This window comes from Porites lutea, chromosome 10 (genome assembly GCF_958299795.1).
Source record: "Porites lutea chromosome 10, jaPorLute2.1, whole genome shotgun sequence".
NCBI classification, from domain to species: domain Eukaryota; kingdom Metazoa; phylum Cnidaria; class Anthozoa; order Scleractinia; family Poritidae; genus Porites; species Porites lutea.
This window is the reverse complement of record NC_133210.1, coordinates 20,733,455-20,756,663: the sequence shown is the minus strand read 5'-3', so window position 1 is coordinate 20,756,663 and position 23,209 is coordinate 20,733,455. Positions and strand designations below refer to the sequence as shown.

General features: G+C 37.2%; 1 protein-coding gene across 2 annotated transcripts in view; it reads left to right on the top strand.

The window, feature by feature from the left end:
* LOC140950274 (uncharacterized) overlaps nucleotides 1-22,779 on the top strand; it is a 67,776-nt gene extending 44,997 nt beyond the window's left edge. For both annotated transcript variants that reach the window (XM_073399491.1, XM_073399492.1), the window contains exons 11-20: nucleotides 8,679-8,712; nucleotides 9,212-9,473; nucleotides 9,716-9,826; nucleotides 17,751-17,941; nucleotides 19,090-19,212; nucleotides 19,439-19,509; nucleotides 19,781-19,821; nucleotides 20,205-20,301; nucleotides 20,612-20,711; nucleotides 22,276-22,779. In XM_073399491.1, coding sequence (XP_073255592.1) covers nucleotides 8,679-8,712; nucleotides 9,212-9,473; nucleotides 9,716-9,826; nucleotides 17,751-17,941; nucleotides 19,090-19,212; nucleotides 19,439-19,509; nucleotides 19,781-19,821; nucleotides 20,205-20,301; nucleotides 20,612-20,711; nucleotides 22,276-22,344 — 1,099 coding nt within the window. In that variant the 3' untranslated portion in view covers nucleotides 22,345-22,779. The remainder of the gene's footprint in view (nucleotides 1-8,678; nucleotides 8,713-9,211; nucleotides 9,474-9,715; nucleotides 9,827-17,750; nucleotides 17,942-19,089; nucleotides 19,213-19,438; nucleotides 19,510-19,780; nucleotides 19,822-20,204; nucleotides 20,302-20,611; nucleotides 20,712-22,275) is intronic.
* The last annotated feature ends 430 nt before the right edge of the window (nucleotides 22,780-23,209 follow it).

Sequence of the window (23,209 nt, the reverse complement as noted above, 5' to 3'; positions counted from 1 at the left end):
TTGCCTCATGTCGTAGGACCAACTTTGCCATAATTTTGCATTAGTGGCAAAGGTGGTAAATGCCGAATTTGCCTCAAATTTGCCCCGTGTGTAAAAACAAGGATAACCTTTATTTTATCAAGGCATTTACAGGGGTGTCAAACTTGATAGCAAAACTGACATTTGTCAGGTTTTTGCCCAAATGGGCAAAAGCGATCGAAGATGAATTTTTGAACGCTTTTGCTCTCTATAGCAAACTCGGTCAAAGTAGTAATTTCCCACATTTTTGCTCAATGTAGCAAAAGTGACCAAAACTCAATTTTCAACAGTTTTGCCTAGGATAGTAAAACTGAGCAAAATTTAACCTTATTTTTGTTTCGCCCAGTGTAGTAAATGAGGACAAATTATCACTTCTTCCGTATCTTTGCTCAGTGTGGCAAATATGATCAAAATAGTCGTTTGCCACTGTTTTGCTCAGGGTAGCAAATTTGGCCAAATACCACTTTATTCTCAATTTTGCTCAGGATGGCAGATATGATCAAAACAGTAGTTTCCCATACTTTTCCCCATTGTAGCAAAGTTGATCAAATATCAGTTCTTCTGTATCTTTGCTCAGGATGGCAAATATTGCCATGATAGCAGTTTTCCATACTTAAAGTAAGGTAAACAAAGTTGATTAAAATATCACTTTTTTACACTTTCGCTCAAGATAGCAAATTTGATCAAGACATCATTATCCACATGTTTCTTATTTTTATTTGGTACCATAAATGACTGACAAACAATTTAGACACCAAACAAAATTTCAAGAATAAAATGACTTTATTATCTTTAATATACACTGAACAATAAAAAGTAAGATAAGTTAAAAGAAAGTTCCATTTGCCTCTACAGGGCACTGCATGTACCACAAAATATATGCCTTTAAATAAAAAGCACATACAATGTGAAACTAACTAAGCTCATACATGTATAAGAATGTACATTGGGTTTGAAAGTACAAGTCAACACTAGCTGGTTCATAATTATCTAAGGTTGGTACAGGTAAAACGTAACTCCATTTGAGTGGTATGCTTCAAATATACTCTTTATAGATTTCAATTGATACTATTGGCAAATGGTTGTACGATGACAACACGTACACATCACTCCCAGTATAGATGTGACATCCTTACTAATGGACAGAACATCAACCACAGGAAATAAAATTAGCCTCAAATTATTATGATAAGCGATACTCCTGTAATAATTATTTATAAGAACTTGTTTTCATCTGATAAATATTATCCACTACCCAAAATAGACAGTGAATAATATCTAGTGCTATTCACTGACCCCAAGGGGAGATACATCTGTATGATTCATTTTTAACCAAATCAGTTATAAAAAAATATTTCTTGTAAATAAAATGTGTTACTATTCGAAAGCTCTGTGCATTTCTATGATTTGGGTACAACTTCGATATATTTTTACCCAGCAGTAAACACTTATAAGGTTAATTTTGTCACCTTTTTAGCATGTACATGTATTTTATTTTACAGGTGCTTCATTTACTGCTAAACTTCTAAAACAGGCATGAAATGACTCCCCAATTTTACTTTCATCCTATAGGTAGCCAAAAGCTTTTCAAGTTATGAAAGCAAATCTGCTATCCTCTGATTTGGTTAAATACTTGTATTATTATTATTATTATTATTATTATTATTATTATTATTATTAAATCACTGTAAATAATATGATTTGGTGAAATTCTTGTATTATTATATGACCATAAATAATTTATTACATTTATTTTTTTTTAACTAAAATCAAATTATTTGCTAAAAATTTGAGCAATTTTTTTCTGATTCACATGATCAGCTGTTTTGCTTGCAGTATTGGACTGATTAAATATCCAAATTATCCAAACACAATCTATACACTATGAAAGCTCTGTAGAACTTCTTTAATTCATCATCGCCATTATTATTATTGGCATGCAGGTGATTAAAATTTAAGCCATGCTTATCAAAAAACTGTTATAACACACGGTATTTTTTTGTTGTTGCATAAAACATAACTGCACTCTTTTTTCATAAAATATGCCAAGAACAAAATAGGATCACGGCATTTGGAGTCCAGTAATTACTCTACCATGGCATGTATTGGCTAGATTTAGTCCTCGGAGTGGCACTTTTTAAGGCAGTGCTTAGGGTAGCCCTAGGATCTGTCACCACTGCGGAAAGTGGATGCAGATGTATCTCCAATTACATATGTTGGGTGAATGGACACGACGACTGAAAATACAGCTACATTTACAGGCTACTAGAAGGAAGGTTTTTAAAATTCAATAAAGTTGCCTAGTTACAGAGTGATTTGGTGCCAACTAACAAAGACAGCTCTGCAAACATGGCAAATTTTGCTGACATTTGTCTGGTAAGGGCAAGTTTGTGGCTCCACAGTACCATACAAAGGCCATTGAGATTATGTGACTTTGTGTCAACACTTCATTTCAAATCGGACTAATCACAAACAGCGTAAGAACCTAGCCAATCACAAAATGCTGACATACATGCATGTCTTTGTGACTTTGTGGGATTCAAACATGATATTGTGCACTAATTCTCAGACGGCATGCTCTATACAGAAGGTTTAGAGTGTCTGCAACACAGGCAAGATCTTCATTGGATTGTGGCAAATCACTTTGAGATTATATTTTGGTAATTTACCTAGTTTTAACGTGGTTCCTTCCCATGGGTGTAAAAGGATATTCACTTACTACATTGTAGGTCTTCATCAAAACTCAAAAAATTGTGCAATTGTCTACTGAGTAAATATGATTACAGGAACTTAACTGAATAGGAACTGAATCATGATGCATGTCAACTTCAACTTGAGTGTTATTACTATTTTGTACATTATTATCCAAAATGTCTTCTTCTTTTCTGAATGTTCTTCAAAAAATTATCTGTGTTATGCTTATGATCAAGTTCCTTTTTCTATTGTAAGTGGTGGGTGCCAGAGCAAACTCAGGAGCATCATCTGGTGCTCCTTGGCTTGATGCTGGTCTCACTGTGTGCTATCTATTACCATTATTTTCACTTCATTGGCTTTGACACCATGCAACTTTGCGGTCCAACTGGGCCATTAAACCATTAACCTCAATGCTCTGCCAGGAAAGTGGCCTCACACAGAGATTTTCCCTGTTTGGGAGGTCCTCATCTGAACCAGAAGAATTACCTTCATGCCACTCTGATACAACCGTTTCAGACAAAGACTTCTCTGATGACATATATGCAACGGACATACATGTATAAAAAAAAAGGTACTTGTCCTTGTCTGACTAACTGATGCTACACTGTAGTTGACTCCCTCAGAGCATATTGGCCCTTTAATTTTTTTTTTGTGAAAGAAAAATGAAGAGCCATGATTTAGCAGCCAACAAGTAACCCACAGTTGGTAAACAAGCATGTACTGCTCATACTGAGTGTAAATGATTGGGTTGCAGAACCATGACACAATGCCAAAAGCTGAAAACACTCTCTTAATCAAAGGAATAGTTTGAGGATATTTGTGAGAAAAATTTCTCCCTGCATTTTATTCCTACTAACTTTTTCATTAAATATATATGTTTTTTGGAACAGGTGTTAAAGTAGAGAGCAGAAATGCCTCTTTCAGTTGAATCTGCATTTGTTTCATTAACACTCTTTTAAGTGTAAATAAAAACTGAAAAAAATTTATTCCCCTGTTATTCAAGAGCAGAACTGATAGTGTCTCACAGGTCACCAGGCTCTAATAGAGCACAGCCATGACTCAACTGTACACATAAACCGTAAAACCGGTCAGAACCTGAGAAACGTTATTGAGGCAACCCACATGTTGCTTAGAACAATAATTAATTAATTGTGGTTATCTGGCACGATAAAGCAAAAGCATTTACTCGCAAAATGAACTAACAAAGATCTCTCAACATCATTGAGCTGTACAAAAAGGTATAAATAATGAGGTATTGTCATTTAACATGTGGAACAGTAATACAGTGGTCACTTGGAATGACACTCAGGGGTTTCAATAAAAATTGAAGTAATCAGCAGATTTGAATAGAGTAACCGACTGTATCACCAGTCCACATTTTCAAGGGGTGCCTGGGGGAATGCTCCCTCAGAAAATCTTAAATTGCAAAGCCCTAATAAGCGATTTCCAGCGTTAAGGGGACTAAACTGAGTATAAAAGAGCGAGTTCTCTATTCAAGAAGATTTGGGTTTTAGTCAAATTTTGATTTATTAGCCACACAATTAACTCCTGCAAGCAATGAACAATGATAATTACACTATAAGTTACATACACTTTTGCGTTTTTTGCCCATGACATTATTCAAACTAGTGGCTTCTTCTTCGGGGGAAAAAGTAGCCAACTTCTCTGAGCAATGTAGCCGACGCGTTTCGTCGGTCGTCGGTGCTTATTGAAACCCCTGGACATTTATGCTTCAAGATCTGGCAAGTGCCGTCATTCGCAAAATGAACATATGTATAAACCATAAGAGTTTTGGATGGTATAATATTATTTATGAAAGAAGAATCACTTGTCATTTCAATGTGGAACAATAATATGGTGGTCACTCAGAATGACACATAGGCTTCAAGATCTGGCAAGTGCCGTCACTCGCAAAATGAACGAAAATTAAGATCTCACAATATCACTGAACCATATGTATAAACCATAAGAGTCCCATAAGGGACTAAACTGAGTATAAAAGAGCGAGTTTTCTATTCAAGAAGATTTGGGTTTTAGTTAAATTTTGATTTATTAGCCACACAATTAACTCCTGCAAGCAATGAACAATGATAATTACACTATAAGTTACATACACTTCCGCGTTTTTTTGCCCATGACATTATTCAAACTAGTGGCTTCTTCTTCGGGGGAAAAAGTAGCCAACTTCTCTGAGCAATGTACCCGACGCGTTTCGTCGGTCATCGGTGCTTATTGAAACCCCTGGACACTTATGCTTCAAGATCTGGCAAGTGCCGTCATTCGCAAAATGAACATATGTATAAACCATAAGAGTTTTGGATGGTATAATATTATTTATGAAAGAAGAATCACTTGTCATTTCAATGTGGAACAATAATATGGTGGTCACTCAGAATGACACATAGGCTTCAAGATCTGGCAAGTGCCGTCACTCGCAAAATGAACGAAAATTAAGATCTCACAATATCACTGAACCATATGTATAAACCATAAGAGTTTTGGATGGTACAATTTATGAAAGAAGAATCACTTGTCATTTAAATGTGGAACAATAATACGGTGGTCACTCAGAATGACACATAGGCTTCACGATCCGGCATATGCCGTCAATCGCAAAATAAAACAAACTTAAGATCTCACAATATCACTGAACCATATGTATAAACCATAAGAGTTTTGGATGGTACAATTTATGAAAGAAGAATCACTTGTCATTTAAATGTGGAACAATAATACGGTGGTCACTCAGAATGACACATAGGCTTCAAGATCTGCCATACGCCGTCACTCGCAAAATGAACCAAAATTAAGATCTCACAATATCACTGAACCATATGCATAAACCATAAGAGTTTTGGATGGTACAATTTATGAAAGAAGAATCACTTGTCATTTCAATGTGGAACTATAATATGGTGGTCACTCAGAATGACACATAGGCTTCAAGATCTGGCAAGTGCCGTCACTCGCAAAATGAATGAAAATTAAGATCTCACAATATCACTGAACCATATGTATAAACCATAAGAGTTTTGGATGGTACAATTTATGAAAGAAGAATCACTTGTCATTTCAATGTGGAACTATAATATGGTGATCACTCAGAATGACACATAGGCTTCAAGATCTGGCATATTCCGTCACTCGCTAAATGAACGAAAATTAAGATCTCACAATATCACTGAACCATATGTATAAACCATAAGAGTTTTGGATGGTATAATTTATGAAAGAAGAATCAATTGTCATTTAAATGTGGAACAATAATACCGTGGTCACTCAGAATGACACATAGGCTTCAAGATCTGGCATATTCCGTCACTCGCAAAATGAACCAAAATTAAGATCTCACAATATCACTGAACCATATGTATAAACCATAAGAGTTTTGGATGGTACAATTTATCAAAGAAGAATCAGTTGTCATTTAAATGTGGAACAAAAATACCATGGCCACTCAGAATGACACATAGGCTTCAAGATCTGGCATATGCCGTCACTCGCAAAATGAACCAAAATTAAGATCTCACAATATCACTGAACCATATGCATAAACCACAAGAGTTTTGGATGGTACAATTTATGAAAGAAGAATCACTCGTCATTTAAATGTGGAACAATAATACGGTGGTCACTCAGAATGACACATAGGCTTCAAGATCTGGCATACACCGTCACTCGCAAAATGAACCAAAATTAAGATCTCACAGTATCACTGAACCATATGTATAAACCGTAAGAGTTTTGGATGGTACAATTTATCAAAGAAGAATCAATTGTCATTTAAATGTGGAACAAAAATACCATGGCCACTCAGAATGACACATAGGCTTCAAGATCTGGCATATGCCGTCACTCGCAAAATGAACCAAAATTAAGATCTCACAATATCACTGAACCATATGCATAAACCACAAGAGTTTTGGATGGTACAATTTATGAAAGAAGAATCACTCGTCACTTAAATGTGGAACAATAATACGGTGGTCACTCAGAATGACACATAGGCTTCAAGATCTGGCATACACCGTCACTCGCAAAATGAACCAAAATTAAGATCTCACAGTATCACTGAACCATATGTACAAACCATAAGAGTTTTGGATGGTACAATTTATGAAATAAGAATCCTTTTTCATTTAAATGTGGAACAATAATACGGTGGTCACTCAGAATGACACATATCCTTCAAGATCTGGCAAACTTATGCCGTCACTTGCAAAATGAACCAAAATTAAGATTTCACAATATCACTGAACCATAATTATGTATAGATGTAAAATATGAGTTTTTGACTGTAAAAATTTCAAAAGGAAAATCATTTGTCATTTGAAATGTAGTAGAATATTAAATAATAAATTATAGTGACCACCACTTTGTCAAGTGCTGTCACCTGAAAAGTACAGTAACCCAAAAGATCTAACAGATAAACTCAGCTGTACAACAAGCCAAATTACTGAATTATGGACATGCTCAGGTCACATCACCGACTTATATTGGTGTAAGAGAAATGTTTGCCTGCACAGCTCAAGATCTGGCTCGAGAACAATTATTCACCGAAGTGGAGGTGGCTAGTGTTGGATATTTACCGAGGCCGCGATTAAGATTAAGATTATTCCATTAATGAAGACGATGCGCAACAAAAGAGTACAGTTATTTCTGCAATAAGCATAAAGGAATCAATCAATGGCATATCTGTGCATGCATCTTAAATTTTAAGATTTATCTTTGAGGTTTTAAGCTTACGCAAAGTTATTAGAAAACCAAAGTAAATAAACGAACCACGATATCAAGAAGAACATACCTTTCTGCAATCCAGCTGAGTTGATGACTTGGAAACAGGCTTATGTGAAGAATATCGCAACTGATCACTTTCTCTCAAAAATAACAAAGCTATAAATCGTAATAGAACAGCTTCATAGAAAAACAGGCTTATAACAAAACTACTCGTTTGCAAGGCTGTATTGCTCGTGAAGTCCGCGTGAATTTGAACTATTCAACGAAAGTTTATTTTACACTATTCTATTGGTTCAAAAGCCGCACGTGACAATGTAAATCAAACCGCGCATGTGCCAAAGTCACGTGGAAGCCTGGGAAACAACAAACATGGCGGCTGATCTACATTCACCCGGACGATTAAACACAGCGGTCTACTATTGAAATGACTCCTGGGTTCAAACCTTTCACATATTGTGCATTTTGTTCACCAAATTGTAAATGGTAACGTTTTACGTCATCCTGGGGTACCAGGGCCTCCTATTCCGAGACGTCTTGTGATATTTTGTTTTTTTCCGAGCCACCGACCCAATATCAGGAAACGCATTCGACGCTAAACGAAAAAAAAGGGGGGATGGCCTTACGCGAAATAACCAGCTGCAGCAAGTAATATGATAAACTTTGAGAAGAATGTGATGGTGATTGAAACGGGGCAATGGAAAATCAAAACTTGCGTGAAATAACACTGTGAAGTTTGGTGAATGTGCAAACGTTGCACGTTGGTTAAAGTGGTCGTAAAGATAGTTCTTTGATCATATTTTGCTTAAATTTACGCCTCTAGTAACCATACATTTACACAGTAACTTTGCTATGCCAGAAAATATCAAGCAAACATTCATTTTTGACCTTCGATTTTTACACAGAGAACAAAATGGCGGCAAATTTGAATCTAAACACCAAATTTACTATTAGGGGCAAAAGTGAAACAAAATATGTGTAAACTTGATATTTACTCCACATTTACGCCACCCTTGCAGAAAAGTAAACTTTCACTTTTGAACAAAATTTGCACCAAGAACAAATAAGTAGCAACATTAGTACCCTAAATTTACAGTAGATTTGCTCAACTAGCAAACTTAGGCAAATCCGTTTTTTCGTCCAGTGGCAGATCGAGAAAAGCTTAATAGCGTCTTGCTGGCACAAATTTTAGACTAAACGGTTTTAAATACTGTTTACTTTCTTGTCAACAGAAATTGTCCAAGATGCGGAGACCTTCTAGCGATGGTAAGTTAATACGTTATTGCTAAGAGCATTTGTGCACACCCTATGGAATTTTGGGGGCGATGAAAATGAATCAGTAGGGGTGGGGTGGATGGAGTGAAGGTGGGGATAGAAAAACCCCTGTCGTTTTGCCTTGTCAAGCTCTATATTTTAATCCGAGATGCGCTTACGCCTAACCTTAGGTCATGAAATAGGCCAGAGCGAAGCAAAGTATTGTTGCCTGGAGAAAATATTTCTGAGGTTCTCTTCTCTTTTTTTAGCGAATGACGGAAAGCTTGATTGGACGCTCCCTATGAAACTTGAACTCAGAACACCTCTTTACGATATTTGCCATTATGATATTTAAAACAAAGTGTTGCATAACGTACTAATTCATTTGATTCATTCAATCATTTGTCGATCACTTTAACTGTATGGTTTACTGGCCTTTTTAAAAAAGGAACTTTACAGTTGAGTGTTGTTGTTCTACTGCTGAATCTTGTCTCACAATGTTTGACAATAGAATCCCATTGCTGTTAAAGTAGAGGCTGATACACAATCCTTCGATGTGGAGCAAACGTTTGCAGCCCCGACCTATGCATCCACAGCAAGTTCAGATTACATGCCACTTCATCCCTCAACGAGAAGCTGGGAGATCAGTCGCAGACAGGTCAACATAGTTAAAGTCATTGGTAAAGGAGCTTTTTCGCAAGTTGCCAAGGCAACAGTAAACGACATGCATGAAGGCCAGGATACCTTGACAGTAGCAGTAAAAATGCTTAAAGGTGTAGTGTAATTCAGTGTACTATGACTAATAGATGGAGATTTGCGCAAGGTTGAGTCCAAAGGTATGTCAATAAACTATAAAAGGCATCTCGTTCAGTTGGATGGTTTCGATGCAAACAAAACAAAAAAAAACCAAGTGGACAGAGAACACTGAAAAAAGCTCACTGCAGCAAATTTTAACGATTGCCGCAATAAAGTAATGGTCTAAGATTAAGAAATTTTTTTGGGTTCTTCTTTTTAGCAAATGCTCCACCTTCAGATAAAAAGGACCTTCTGTCAGAACTTGACGTGATGAAAAAACTAAAACCTCATCCCCACGTGATCAAGCTGTTGGGCTGCGTCACAGAAACCGGTAAGGGATGTGTGAAGGATGTAACGTTTCAGTTTCTTGAAATTTGTGGCATATAAGTTTTCCTAGTGATTGTATACTGCCAATGGCCAGAGGTTATGCGAACACGTTAATTAGAATAAAAGCAAACGTTTACATAACAGAAGTATTCGATTAGTCCCACGGAAAAAGTTTGGTACACCACCGTGCCATTGTTTTGGAACACAGTGTGTTCTCCATGATGTATGCCATATGGAACAATTTAATAGGCAGAACATATTAGAATGGATATATCACTGAGTTGAACAAAGTCAAACAAAGAGAACTAATTCGATAAGTTGAAGTAGATAACTTTAAGGACGGTGCCCACTATTGTTACTGCGCACATTTTCTGCGCATGCCAAGGTAGTGGCGCGCGACGCGAAAGAAATGCGCAACACGCAGGACACGCGGACTGGTTTTGTCTCCTGTAAGTCTAGGAGGTTCGAGTTATTTCTTGTGGAAAAGCTGCATCGTTTTTCAACAGATAAAAAATGATTTCTATTTTCCTTGTCAGTTCTTTGAAAACCGAAGAAGTATGCGCATGTTGCTATTTCTACTTATGATCGATCTGACTGAACATTTTATAGTCAAACAAAAGTCAATTCTAAAACATCAAAAGTTATTGCTTTAAGATGTTACGCTTAGAGCTTGGGTATTAAAAAATCCTGTAATAGGCAAGGATCAGTAAATCAGAGGGAAAATAGCTCTAAGTCCTCTGCTTAATCGAGAAACTGCAAGCTTACCTTTCACTAGCGTCCTTCGCTTTTTATCGGCTAATCGGCTTTAGTAAAATCCAACTAGTGCTCTATTATCAATGCTGCGTTCTGATTGGTTAAGCTACTACTAGGCTATATGTTATAGTCCACTAAGAGCGAAAAGTACCGGCTTTGAAAACCAAAACAATGGCGGCTGAATCGCGTTTTGCTAGCTAAAGTTGTTTTGTCTCGATATTTTTGACCAACTAGTTGAATTTTACTAGAACAATTATTCCTCTCGCCCTCATGGCCTCTGAGTCAATAGCTCATTCGGCCTTCGGCCTCATGCGCTATTGACTCAGAGCCCATTCTTGTTTTGGCATTACTAAGCATTGAAATTATTGACTCATTGGCACCTTGTCGTGTAGATAGTATTTCTTACGGTTCAATTTCACGCCACATATAATCTGGACATTTAGACATAGCTGCCATTTGGCTGTTTACAAACTAAAGATAGAAGGTAAAATAAAGTATTTCCATTCTAAGATTTTCTTAGGTTTAACAGACACTGTTAAGTCTAAAATTAACATTTAGAAACGACATTTAGAAACGAAAATAGTGAATGATCATGACACAGAATGCCACAGTAAAACAATCAAAACGAAATATATAAAATGATCATTATAGCCCAGTTCATTTATGAGGGTACATAAACGCATTCGGTACAACTACATTCGCAGTATTGAGCTTTTTTAAAAGAGAGCTCATGTATGGAACTTGAGTCTATGCAAATCATTTATGTCATATGACACTTGTGGCAAAGCCCGAAAGAGATAGCGCAAAGGACAGATATAAGCTCATTGAATGTATGCAAGTTTAATAACATATTCGATCGAGGTACCCGGTAAAATGATAAAAAACGATAGAAGGTTTACAATCCATATTACATCCATAGTTCAAAAAATCTTGAGGACATGTACGGTTAAGCAAACGATTGAAGGAGTATCTGTCTTAGAGTTCCTGTCGACCATTTTCCACTACACCACAGTAGTTTGTTTACAGCACCAGCCGTGGATCTTGAGCTCGCCATACTACTCTATGTGCGCTGCAAGTAATCTCTAATACCTTGGAGATTGCTCTTCTCTAAACATTTTTGTCAAATGTTTGAGACAGAGAAACTCCAGTTGAATGAAATAGTATAATTTGTTTTCCTTAGAGTCCATGAAATGTCCTGCTTCACTTTCTGTTTTTGCTCTCCTCAGTGTGTTGTTGTTTTCTCTGACTGTTAGCCGTTCTGGACATCGCAGAGTACTCCGCGTTGAGTGAAGCAATAGTGAAATTGACCAGGGAGGGGATGGGGAAAATTGTAAATAAACCCCAAAGCGATTAACTTAAGGTCGAAACCAATCAATTTAACTTCTAAAAACGCGTAGTAACCCCTACTTTTTATCTTACCAAATGAAAGTAATAAGCCTACTCAGCAAACAATCAATTTTTGGTTCGGGGAAAATGTCGTTTACACTATTTTTGAGGCAAACGCGTGGAGAGGGGTAACTGCTGATAACTTCCTAGTTGTGCTGATATTTCAAAAAAAGACGTCTAAAGAGCAGTTGTTATGTTATCATTTGTTGCCTATTTTGAAACCTTCTTACAATTATCATTGCATTTATGCCAGTTCACGTGTACACTCTTAAATTTTGGGAAAAAATAACGTTTTCTCATTTTTCTAAAAAACGCCTATTCAGCGTTTTTCTCCATATTGAAGCTCAGTTATCTCTGAAAAATGCGTGGTTACCCCCAGTTTTCTTTTTGGATTTCAATAGCCCTTGATATGATCTACTTGTCTCACATATCTGGGAAAAAATACTTCCCATTAGTGGGCATCGTCCTTAATAGCTTACTTATAAACTAATAGAAATGTCAGTAAATTGATTTCCAAATAAACATATGACTTGCTACATTTTTTTAAGAGTGTGTCCATGAGAAAACCAGGCAGAACCAGGCAGGGGGTGATAATGCTCAAATCACCGATTTCGCTCAAACTTGGTACAAATGTTAGGTATCAGGAGTTAGCTTATGTGACAGAATGTCAGGTCAAAATATTAAATTCCCTGGGAGATCCGGGCTCCCCCTGTAAAAATCGCCATTTTGCCCGTTTATGCATAATTAATTAGCTAACTTTACGATGCCAGTGTAACAAACAGAAAAGCCACCTGGAACTTAAATGCACTGAGAGATAATCTGACATCATAAGACTTTAAGCACAATAAACTGTTTAAAGTCGCCGATTCGATTTTCCCCCTCTTAGCCCCCTTAAGTTGGGTCATCATTTCCAAGTTTTGAGTAAGACGTAAAATTAGGGTATTTTATTCCCAAATATCTCTGATGAGCAACCGCTTATCTTTATAACTTTTGCATGAGTAGTTAAAGCCATCACTTAAGTTAAGAAAAAGATCATAAAAAGTTTGGGCAATTCACTTTCTTCCATGTGTTGACATAAACTGTTTATGTGACTGAACGACTTTTGCATATTCCATCAAAATTCAGGCCCTCACAATATTCGTGTGTTTGCCTTTGAATGAGGAGAAATCGAACAAAAAAACTCATCAGACAATGATTTAGCATTAATAAGGGTAAAATCATAAAAATTGTTGTGCAAGAAACGCTAACGATGATTTTTGATAGCTATATACGCGATCTTTTCAAGTAAAAACAACATACAAAGATTTAATTCACAGTTCTACTTACTTTAACAATTTCGCCCTAAAAACAATATAAACGATCAATAAAATCCATATACGTATCTCTTAGATGTCTCAACTGCTAGTTTGTGCCCGCTTTGATTTGTTCTTCATGCCACCTTCGATGTCCAGTTCAGCGTAGTTCAGCGTCGTGACTCGCTGTACGACTAAAATTCCTTAGCCATCAGTTTACGCACCAAAATCCAAATCAAGTTGTTTTAGGACAAAACAATACGAAAGGTAGAAAGCCGATTCTTAACCCATTCAAAGAATTATTTCTACCACTGTTGTAGCTCAAAAATGTTGCAAACGTCCGACATCTTTGACATTAGATGGAGCCCGCAATTTTAAGCAGCGGTTGCCACCATACGGAAACATCGTATCGGGAGTCAGGAACCAGGAGCGAGGAACCAGAGTTCAGTGAACAAAATGACTTTCCGACATTCTCTGAGATTATTTTATTGTTATTGTATGCTGATAAATAATTTAGAATTCCAAATCTATTGGCAACTTTATTCAGACCATGATTATAAATGATCCCATGTCTTCTCAAACTCGGAGAAAGAAGTCGCTTTGTCTTCGTGTTTTGGAAAGAACTATTTTTTCTATTTTAGTTGCACGTGAAATAGCAGCGAAGTGAAGCCGGATGTTGGTGCAGACCAGTTCAAAGAGACAAATAAAGCGTGAGACACGTCCAGATTGGCTTACGACAAGAATTCCATTTTTTTTCATACTGGAGTCCCTTCTCCCCGGGGGAGTGTCCAAATTGCGTACAAATGCCCTACCCTGCTGGCACCAGATTTGACTGTCATAAACAGTGAATTTTTTTTATCTCGCACGGTCTTTTGGGGGTCTTATAAAGCTTAACTGTGGCACTAATGTTCCCAAGTAGAATTCAAAATACACCACACTTTCACATTGAGTTAGATATTTTTCTCAAACACCCGCTTCCATATGTTTAACACCCTTCCCACATTCCCTCCGAGAGATACTTCAACTGTAATACTTCGATTTCAAATTTCTCACCCTACCCAGGTAAGGTCAATTTTCTCGTCCTAGACATCGATCTCGGAAGGGCCTTTTTGCGTACTCTTGGGCACCAAAACCAGTTTAGTGCCCAGCCGTGTGCCGTGCTGAGGCAGGCAGATGTTGAATTATGGACAGACACAACAATTAAGTTACAGACATTTGATGTTCCGGTCCGTGCGTGGTCGGAAGAAACCCAGTAAATAATGCCCATGGGGTTGCCCGAGGAAAATTTGGGTTTTACGAGAGTCCAACTGCAGGAGGTCTTTAACGAGGAAAAGTGCGGACACATCTACTTTTTGGAGTGAATGTACTGCATGCAATTTTTAAGTTACAATATACTATAGATAAATCTAATTTGTTTCTAAAGTTCCTCTTATACTCCGAGTAGCTTAGGACATACAGGGAACGCAGAGATCAGACCATTGCATCATGGAAAATTCTCAATCAGACTGTCATCGTAAAAAGTGGTCGCGGTCGCTTACTGGATGTGGATGTGTTCGTTTACAGGAGGTTCCAACTACAAGCGCTTTGACTTGATAATATATTTGGTGTGTTGAATAAGTGATCGCTTATTGGGAAGTGGTCACTTAAGTTGGGTGGTCGCACGTAGGTTCGACTGTGCCTCGTTAAGCGAAAATTTGTTAAAATGTAAGAGAAATCCTAAAATTGTAATACAGTGGAAGCTCTCGTACGAGGGCGCCCTCGGGACGAGAAAAAGGTGTCCTTAACTGGATCTGGCCGCTTACAAGAGTGAATCTAATATGCAGCATAGTTATGCAAGTGGAATTCAGCCACTTTAAAAGTGGTGTAAAGGTTAGATGGCCGCTTACGGAAGCTCCTCCCAGCTACAAATTAACACTGGTAATAGCAAAAAACTGTTTTTTAGTGTATGGTTACGCTGATGTTCTTGCCTTGTTGAAATTTAGGTAAAAGCATACAATTCAGTTTGTATTTTCAAGTGTAACCGGATGAGTATATGAAAAAACGGTAACTCTGAAACGGATATACAAGAATGATTCATAACAGTGACAAACAGCCATATGACCGTGGACATAATATGAAAAAAAAAACAACATTCAGAGGCGGATAAGATTTCTTTCGAGTGTCTGCTTAGGAGAGCTTTAAATCAAAGCTAACATCTAATTCGCCGGTAAACCCTTTAAAAGTCCGCGGCCGCCTACGGGAATGTAAAAATCCAGGGTTTGTGTGGGAGTTGAAACGAGGTTTTGTGATGGCAGTCGTAAGTAGAGCTATTCGCTATATACGAGAGTGTCCGTCAAGAGAACTTAATCTACTGTATGAATCCGCAAATGACAGCTTAAATGAGAAGTGAATATAGTGTATTAGTCTGTGTTCAAGAAACTGTTCTTTTACACCTTCCTTATAGCCAAAGAAGTCTAGCCGACTCTTTTTGCAATGTATTAGTGCCCCCTTTTGGGTCTTTTGTATTTCTCAGAAGTTTTTCCTCAACACGTTCATAAACGGTTATTATTATATTTTTGTAGCCAATAATATACCCAGATACAGATACCAACCTGTATAGTTGTAAGACTACGAGGATTAAAATACAAGTAAGTAACTAATTATACCCAGTGGCAAGTCATTAATTGTCTAAAAATTGCACGGCACGGTCTGACTACAAAAAGGGCTATTATGGACCATTATTATCATGGTAATTAATGTCAACATCGAATAAACTCAAAATTTCAAGTAACACGACTTTCACAACCTATTTTCAACACACCAGTTATAACAGGATATTGGCGCGTACAAACAATAGATAGCTTATTCCGCATTCCGGAGTCCGGTAGTCCGGCGTCACAGATTCCATCTTTTTGGCAGAATCTAAAGTCAAAGATGGAGGGTGTTCGAGCAGGTGGTTGTTTTCTGTAGATATAGACGGATTGTCAGTGATCCTTCTTGTCCTTTGAGAATGATTTTGTTCTTTCTGACTACAACTTATTTCAAAGACTTCGAATGTTCGGTGAAAAGCCGGCACTTTTAATTCTGCAATGTTTCATGATGTTTCGATTTCATTACCTCGTCACGAAGTAACGCCACAAAGGACCAGACGAAACTGGAGCAGCAAATCTAGACTAAAGCACCTGAGAGACTTGTATGTAACATTTATTAACTATCTTTTATCCTTGTTGGGTCTTGTTTCACCCACAAGTTGGACCGATCGAAGTTTTGAACTAACTCTTTTGCTCCTTGTGTTTACTTAAGCGTTCCATAACATATCCATCCAAACGTCCATAAATAACACAGAAAACATGCCTCAGGTGACACGTTCTAACAATTCCGCTATTAGTATCGATAATGACACATCTGATTTGTGACTTCTCGCCAACTTTGTGCTATTTTTGTTTAAAAAAACGAATGTTACGTTTCTTCCAATTTTGGTCAAATGACAAATAAGCGTCAAGTCAGATGTACATAATACGTCATTATTGATAAAGTATGAGATTGCCCAAATATTTTATGATTGATTTGATAACCTTAAAGATGTCTTTCAAAGAATATGTGAGAACTAAGTACATAGGTTGTTGCTCATGGGAGATGTTAGCCACTAAAATACCTTAAATTTAGGGTTTGGTCAAAACAGTGAGAAGATGTCCTTACTTTAGGCTAAATAATAGGAAGAGATCGAATTAGAGAGTAAAAATAAATTACTGAGCATTAAGTTTGATAAACATAGAAGATGATAAAGTTGATTAGATTTGAAGTTGTGTTTTCTTCTTGTTGAACAGCCAAACCAAAGTCAGCTAATTAATTATGCAAAAATGAGTAGATTTTGTCGTTTTTAGGGGGGGGGGGGGTCCCTGTAAATCCCAGGGAATTCAATATTGCGACCTTACTTTTTGTCGAGGTTAATATCTCACCACACCCATCAATTGTGCCAAGTTTGAGCGAAATCCGTGATTTGAGCATTATCACCTCCTGCCTGGTTCTCTCATGGACACACTCTTAAGTATGTTTGAAAGAAATATTGTAAGGTGTCAAAGAAAATGAAATAATGTTGCGGTTAAACCCAGTTTCAATTTATATGGACACTGAGGGGACCATAGAAAGTGTCGGTATTAACTGAAGGCTTTCTTTCCTAAGGGACAAAGCAAACTGCCCGTAAAATAATAAAGTGTCCGCGTTTAGCGGATGTCTGTAAAGCGGGGTTTCACTGCAATTCAGGGCTTTTTTATTTTCGGCCTTCGCTTCTGTTCCCTAAATTGCATCAAACCTGCAATGATCATACCTCCAGTTAGATTTTCTATTGTTGCAGTTCACATAATCTTCATTGAAAGGTAGTAACGTTTCATTCTATGTCCCTTCGTGCGAACAAAATCATTAATATTTGCTCGGAGAGTAAATCGGCGAATTTTCTAATGATATGTCATGAGTAGGAACTCAGGTTTGAAGATTTTCTTATTATATTGGTTACCATAGAGCCCTTGTTGGTTTTAATTGAGTATGTCCCGTACGGTGACCTACTGGGATACTTGAGGAAGAGTCGAGGACTGAGCGACACGTACTTTAAGGACCCGGATATGAAGCCACAGACCAATCTTTCAGCAGAACAGTTAATGAAATTCGCTTGGCAGGTGGCAGATGGAATGTGTTACTTATCCTCAAAAAAGGTTTGCTTTAATTGTGATTTCAACTAGAAGTAACAATTTGACTTGAGAACTGATATTGGAACTGAAAGATATTATATTATGAACATTTATCTACAAGATAAACCTTTATGGGACATACGATTGAGCACTCACAGCTTAATTAGAAGCTTAAGTGTTAGTCTTACAAACCTTGCCCAATTCTAAACAAAACATAATTATGCTCAAACAATGAATACCACGTAATGAATATATAAATTTCAAATAAATCTACTAAAAAAGTTACATAAACGATGTTGTCCAGAGATACCTATCCCGTGGGTGTGAAGGGTCCGAGCTCGTTGTGTGATTTTGTGACCAGCAGCTCATGTGGTCATTGGTACCAGTCTTTTCTGAACAAGCTGAACGAGGTGCTCCACTTGCGTTCCTCGTCATATGCAATACATTGTGTGAGAGGTGTAATAGGAGCAGTCCTTGGCATACTCATAAAAGAGACCGCTCTATTAGGCGAGTATGAAAGAAACACAGAGTTTCGAAGGCAAACAAGGAGGTAAAATCTCACGACATCTCATATTAGGCAGCGTGGGAAACTTACACCAGGCGCAGCGGAATTAGGAGGATCTTTGTCTTGCTGATAACTTTCTCTAGCAATGGCCTTTCTTTGCGGTTACTTAAAATAGAACAAAAAAGTACCATCGCATCTTTTTTCCTCAAATTAGTACAAAATGGTTTCCTCTATCGTCTCTAGCAACTAAATATTTTAAATTCAGGGTGTAGTTTGTAAAAAAAAAAAAACCTTCTTTCCGTATTAGATAGGATTCCTTTTTTCTATATCAAGCGATTGTCTTCAACGAACTGTCATGATAAAAAAGTTATCAAATTAATTTGCCTCTTCAGATGAGCCCGGTTGCCGGGACCAATTCCGCCTTGGGTTCAAATGTGAAATTTAAGCCCGGTTTCCAAAGTCCTGGTTGGAAAAACCGCGCGCGAGATCTGGGGAACCGAGCCAGCCCATCCTCTCATATGAACACATCGAAGTTAGAGGTAAATAAGCGAGATCTTGGAAACCGGGCTCATGTGAGGAGGCCCTAAGCACAGCTTTGAAAAGAATATTATTTTTATCGTGATTCGATTTTTTAAAAAAGCCCTTATAAAATTTTTTTGTCATGTAGATTATCCATCGTGACTTGGCTGCAAGAAATGTTCTGGTTGGTGAAGGAGAGAAATGTAAGGTGACAGATTTTGGAATGGCAAGGGATGTGCATCAAGAAGACATCTACAACAAAACGAGTCGCGTGAGTTCAACTAAGCACACCGTTTAATTTTAAATCACGTTGGGTTTTATCACAAAATTGCGTGGAATCTGTAGTCAGGGACACAAATTGCTGCTTTGAAATCTCGATTATTGTTAGCGGCGTTTAAAAAGTTGCTGAGAAGGTAAAAACAATCAAAACATTGGCATAAGGGCGGAAATTAAATTTAAAAAAATTACTATTGATTCTAATTTGATTGTTTTCTAAGGGGCGTCTGCCAGTGAAATGGACTGCTTATGAATCGTTGATGTATGGAACATACACTGCACAGAGTGATGTGTAAGTATGTTTTGTATTAAAGTCAACATTTTTTTCACGTTAAACATGTAGAATGTTGTCTTTTCCGATGAGTCACAAGGCTTTCGTCTGTCTCTTTTATGTCTAAAAACAAAGGTATGTTACGTTCAATAATTAAAGTTCAACGATAATTATCTCAACAAAATGAAATACAAGTTCAAAGGTGATTGTAGCTTTTAGAAAGCCGGTGCACGAGCCTTCTCTTCATCATTTTAGTTAGTTATTTCTACTGACTCGGATTGTTTTGTTCTAGCTGGAGTTATGGCGTCGCACTTTACGAGATTCTTACTGTTGGTGAGTTGGGAAAATTGTTCATTCTGATATTTTCTTGTGTACTCTATTTTGTTCTTGTTTTTCATGGTTCGTAATAGATAGAACAGATACAAAATGAAACAAAAGCAAAACTCCCTTTACCTTAATGTCAATAATCATAGCGGAATGATTGAGCAAACAAACAAACAATGTTTGATCAGTTTTTATTATCTTTTTAAATAATATTGTGTACTGTTCTTATGAGAAACAAAACATTCCAAAACTCAGAGGCAAGGTTTACCAATTCGAATTAATATTAATTTTGTTCAAATCGCGTAAACTTCCCTTATATGTTTTCGCTAGTACAGAAAAACATTTCTTTCTGTTATGTACTCTTCTTCCTAGTATAGCTTCATTTCTTCCAGGTGGATCTCCATATCCGGATATAGATGCCCGTAAAATCGCCCAGAAACTTCAGGAAGGATACAGAATGCCAAAACCAAAACACGTTGAGATTAAACTGTGAGTTATAATACGAGTAGGGAAAAGAAAGTTCTAAGAAGTGAAAAAAATTATGAGTACAGATTCAGTTCTAAAAATCAGTAGCCATGCTATGGCTATTAGGTTTCCGTAACTGTTCCTGCGTATTTAGATCCTCTGGAATAAGGGTGCCCCGCTCATCCAGAGCCTAATATTAGAGGGGGACCGGCCTCGTCAAAAATATTTATCGGCCCTCCGGGGGGTTAAATTCCACCAGAAATAATCGGGGTCCAGGCCCCTCCCCTAGTTTGGTTAGTGATGTAGTGATGAATAATATGTTTCTCTCGATTAGCTATCAGATTATGCTTGACTGTTGGAGGGAAAACCCAGTTGATCGTCCAACGTTTGAGAGACTGAGGAACACAATGAAGGAGATGGAAGGAAATCATAAGGTAAGGAGAGTAAGAACTTTCTTTAAATTAAAAGGGAGAAACAACTATGGATACGGAAGGTTCATTTAGGGAAGAACTAATGATTATTCCAGGGCTGAAGCTGAGAGGAGTGTGTAGCACCTCCCTCCCACCCTCTTATCTCAGTATGAGAGACTGATTAAATATTGAATTGGTTACTGTATTTATTTTTCATTCCGCTTGGTTTCTTTACAAGCAGTTTACTTTAAAACATTTATCCATTACACTAAATGTACATTCCTTACTGACCAAACTACTTCAAACCGCCCGTCGACCTGATTAGCTCATTTAGATACATAGATAGATAGATAGATAGATAGATAGATAGATAGTTTATTAATAACCGATTTGCAACTAAAAGTTGAATTATACGATTATTTACACAAAATTGAATATTGATAATTACATTAAAAAGACTACAAGTGATTTAAAACAGCAAATAAGGACACTATATATATGTTCTAAAAAATATCCAGAAGAGGTTTAAAAATCTACTAAAACCGTTTAAGCCTTAAGGGCGTTAAAGGTAATAAAACTACTACGAAACCTGTTCGTCTTAAAAGCTGGCTTAAACTTCCGCACATTTCTTAGGTTAAAGGTACATGTGTTGCGAGCAGGAAGAAGTTCATGGAGCTTGTTCCGTTCGTTCTGTAAAACATTCTTAAATAGTTTATCAACTAGTTCCTGGCGGCGGTCTGAAAGTTTAGTTAGGCCTGATTCAACCAAGGCCTCATTGTATGAGCAAAGAGGAAAAATGATGCGCATAGTCCGCTTTTGTACTCCTTCAAGTTCGTTGGAGAGGTACACGGGGAGGCCGTCATGAAAGACAGGACACGCGTACTCTGTGATCGGACAAATGCAAGTGCAGAAAAACTGGACTAATTCACGGGTACCAAGACCAGAGCGTTTAAGCTGAGATAAGCTATACAAGCGCTTTTTAGCTTTCTTAATAATGGAGTCAATGTGACAATTCCATTTCAAATCATTGGAGATGTTAAGGCCTAGTATTTTGGCACTAGTAACTAAATCAATAGGCATGCCATTAACAACAACTGGATCGAAAGAAGTAGGGTTGTTAGTGTCATTTGGTTGAGTATCAGACTTTACAAGGCATATAGGGTCCTAAAATAACTGATGAGAAGGTGTTTACATTGTTTACATTATGTAATTAAATATTTTGATCCCGATCTCTCTCAGGCAGGATTACCACTGAAAAATGTAGACCTCTCAGTTTTTCTTTTCAGTTGATCTGAATCTGTAGAATTTTAAATCACTATGTGTGTAACAAAACGTTTGATATTATAGTGACCACTTCTGGTGTTTCGCCGTCCTTAGTCTTGGGTTGATAATCTGAAGGGAGAGATTCCAAGATGGGGATAACTTGTCTGTCTTCCTTCAGTAATCATAAAAGTTGCCTGTAAGCTATGTTTGAGTATTAGGTGAAATTAATTGTTTTTGAGGTCAAATGTGACTGAATAGAAATCCCAACATCTCGTGCCTTCCACGTTTTTTACGTGCATTTCTTTTATTGCTTTCATATTTTCAGACATATGTCAACCTGAAACAATATGACCACAGCCTTTACGCTAATGTAAACGACTTGAAAGCTATGTGACTGTACAGCTGGTAGCTGGGCCGAAGGATCGTATCACAGAGTGACGAATCAACCTAAATTTTGTCTATTATTATTGTTATTATTGTTATTATTGTTATTATTATTATTATTATTACTATTATTATTATTATTATTATTATTATTATTAGTAGTAGTAGTAGTAGTAGTAGTAGTAGTAGTTGTGAATAATAGTAAACGTAGTGCATTAGTATTAATATTATTATTATTTTAGCATTACTCTTCACGTTGAAAGAAAGGGAAGACCACGATGTGAAACAGAACGACCAAAACACAATTTTAATAGCTTTCATTTTTCAAATATCGTATACTCTAAACAGTAAGGAAAATGCGATTTACGTGCATGGCTTCATTGGCTTGTATTAAAGAACGCTTTGTTTTCATTGTGCCCTACTGTTTTATTTCGTCGGCTGTCCAGTGTCCATTCATAGAGTGTCGTACGTAATCAGAATAAAGTGATATCTGGTACGCTTGAAATAATAATAATAAAAAAAAACATTGCGGCAATATTTCAGAAAATACATTACTTGTCTACTTAACCCTACCCTGGGTGCCAGAGGCTTTTCATGCGCGGTTTCCGGTTTTGGTCAAGTCTTCAAAAGTGACCCGCGCGAAAAGCCTCTGGACTAGAGCGCCATCCCTTTGATAGCGCCGAGCCAATTACAACCCCGCTTATACCAAAACATCCAGAATCTGGATGTTTTGCTGATTGTTTCCTTGGAGATATCGAGTGTTTCAAATGCTCTGATTGGATTACAATCACAATAGGCGCGTGATCGGGACGCGGGTGTTTTGAAGGTGACAAAGATCAAATCCAAAGAATCCAAGCACACGTCACGTACGTTTT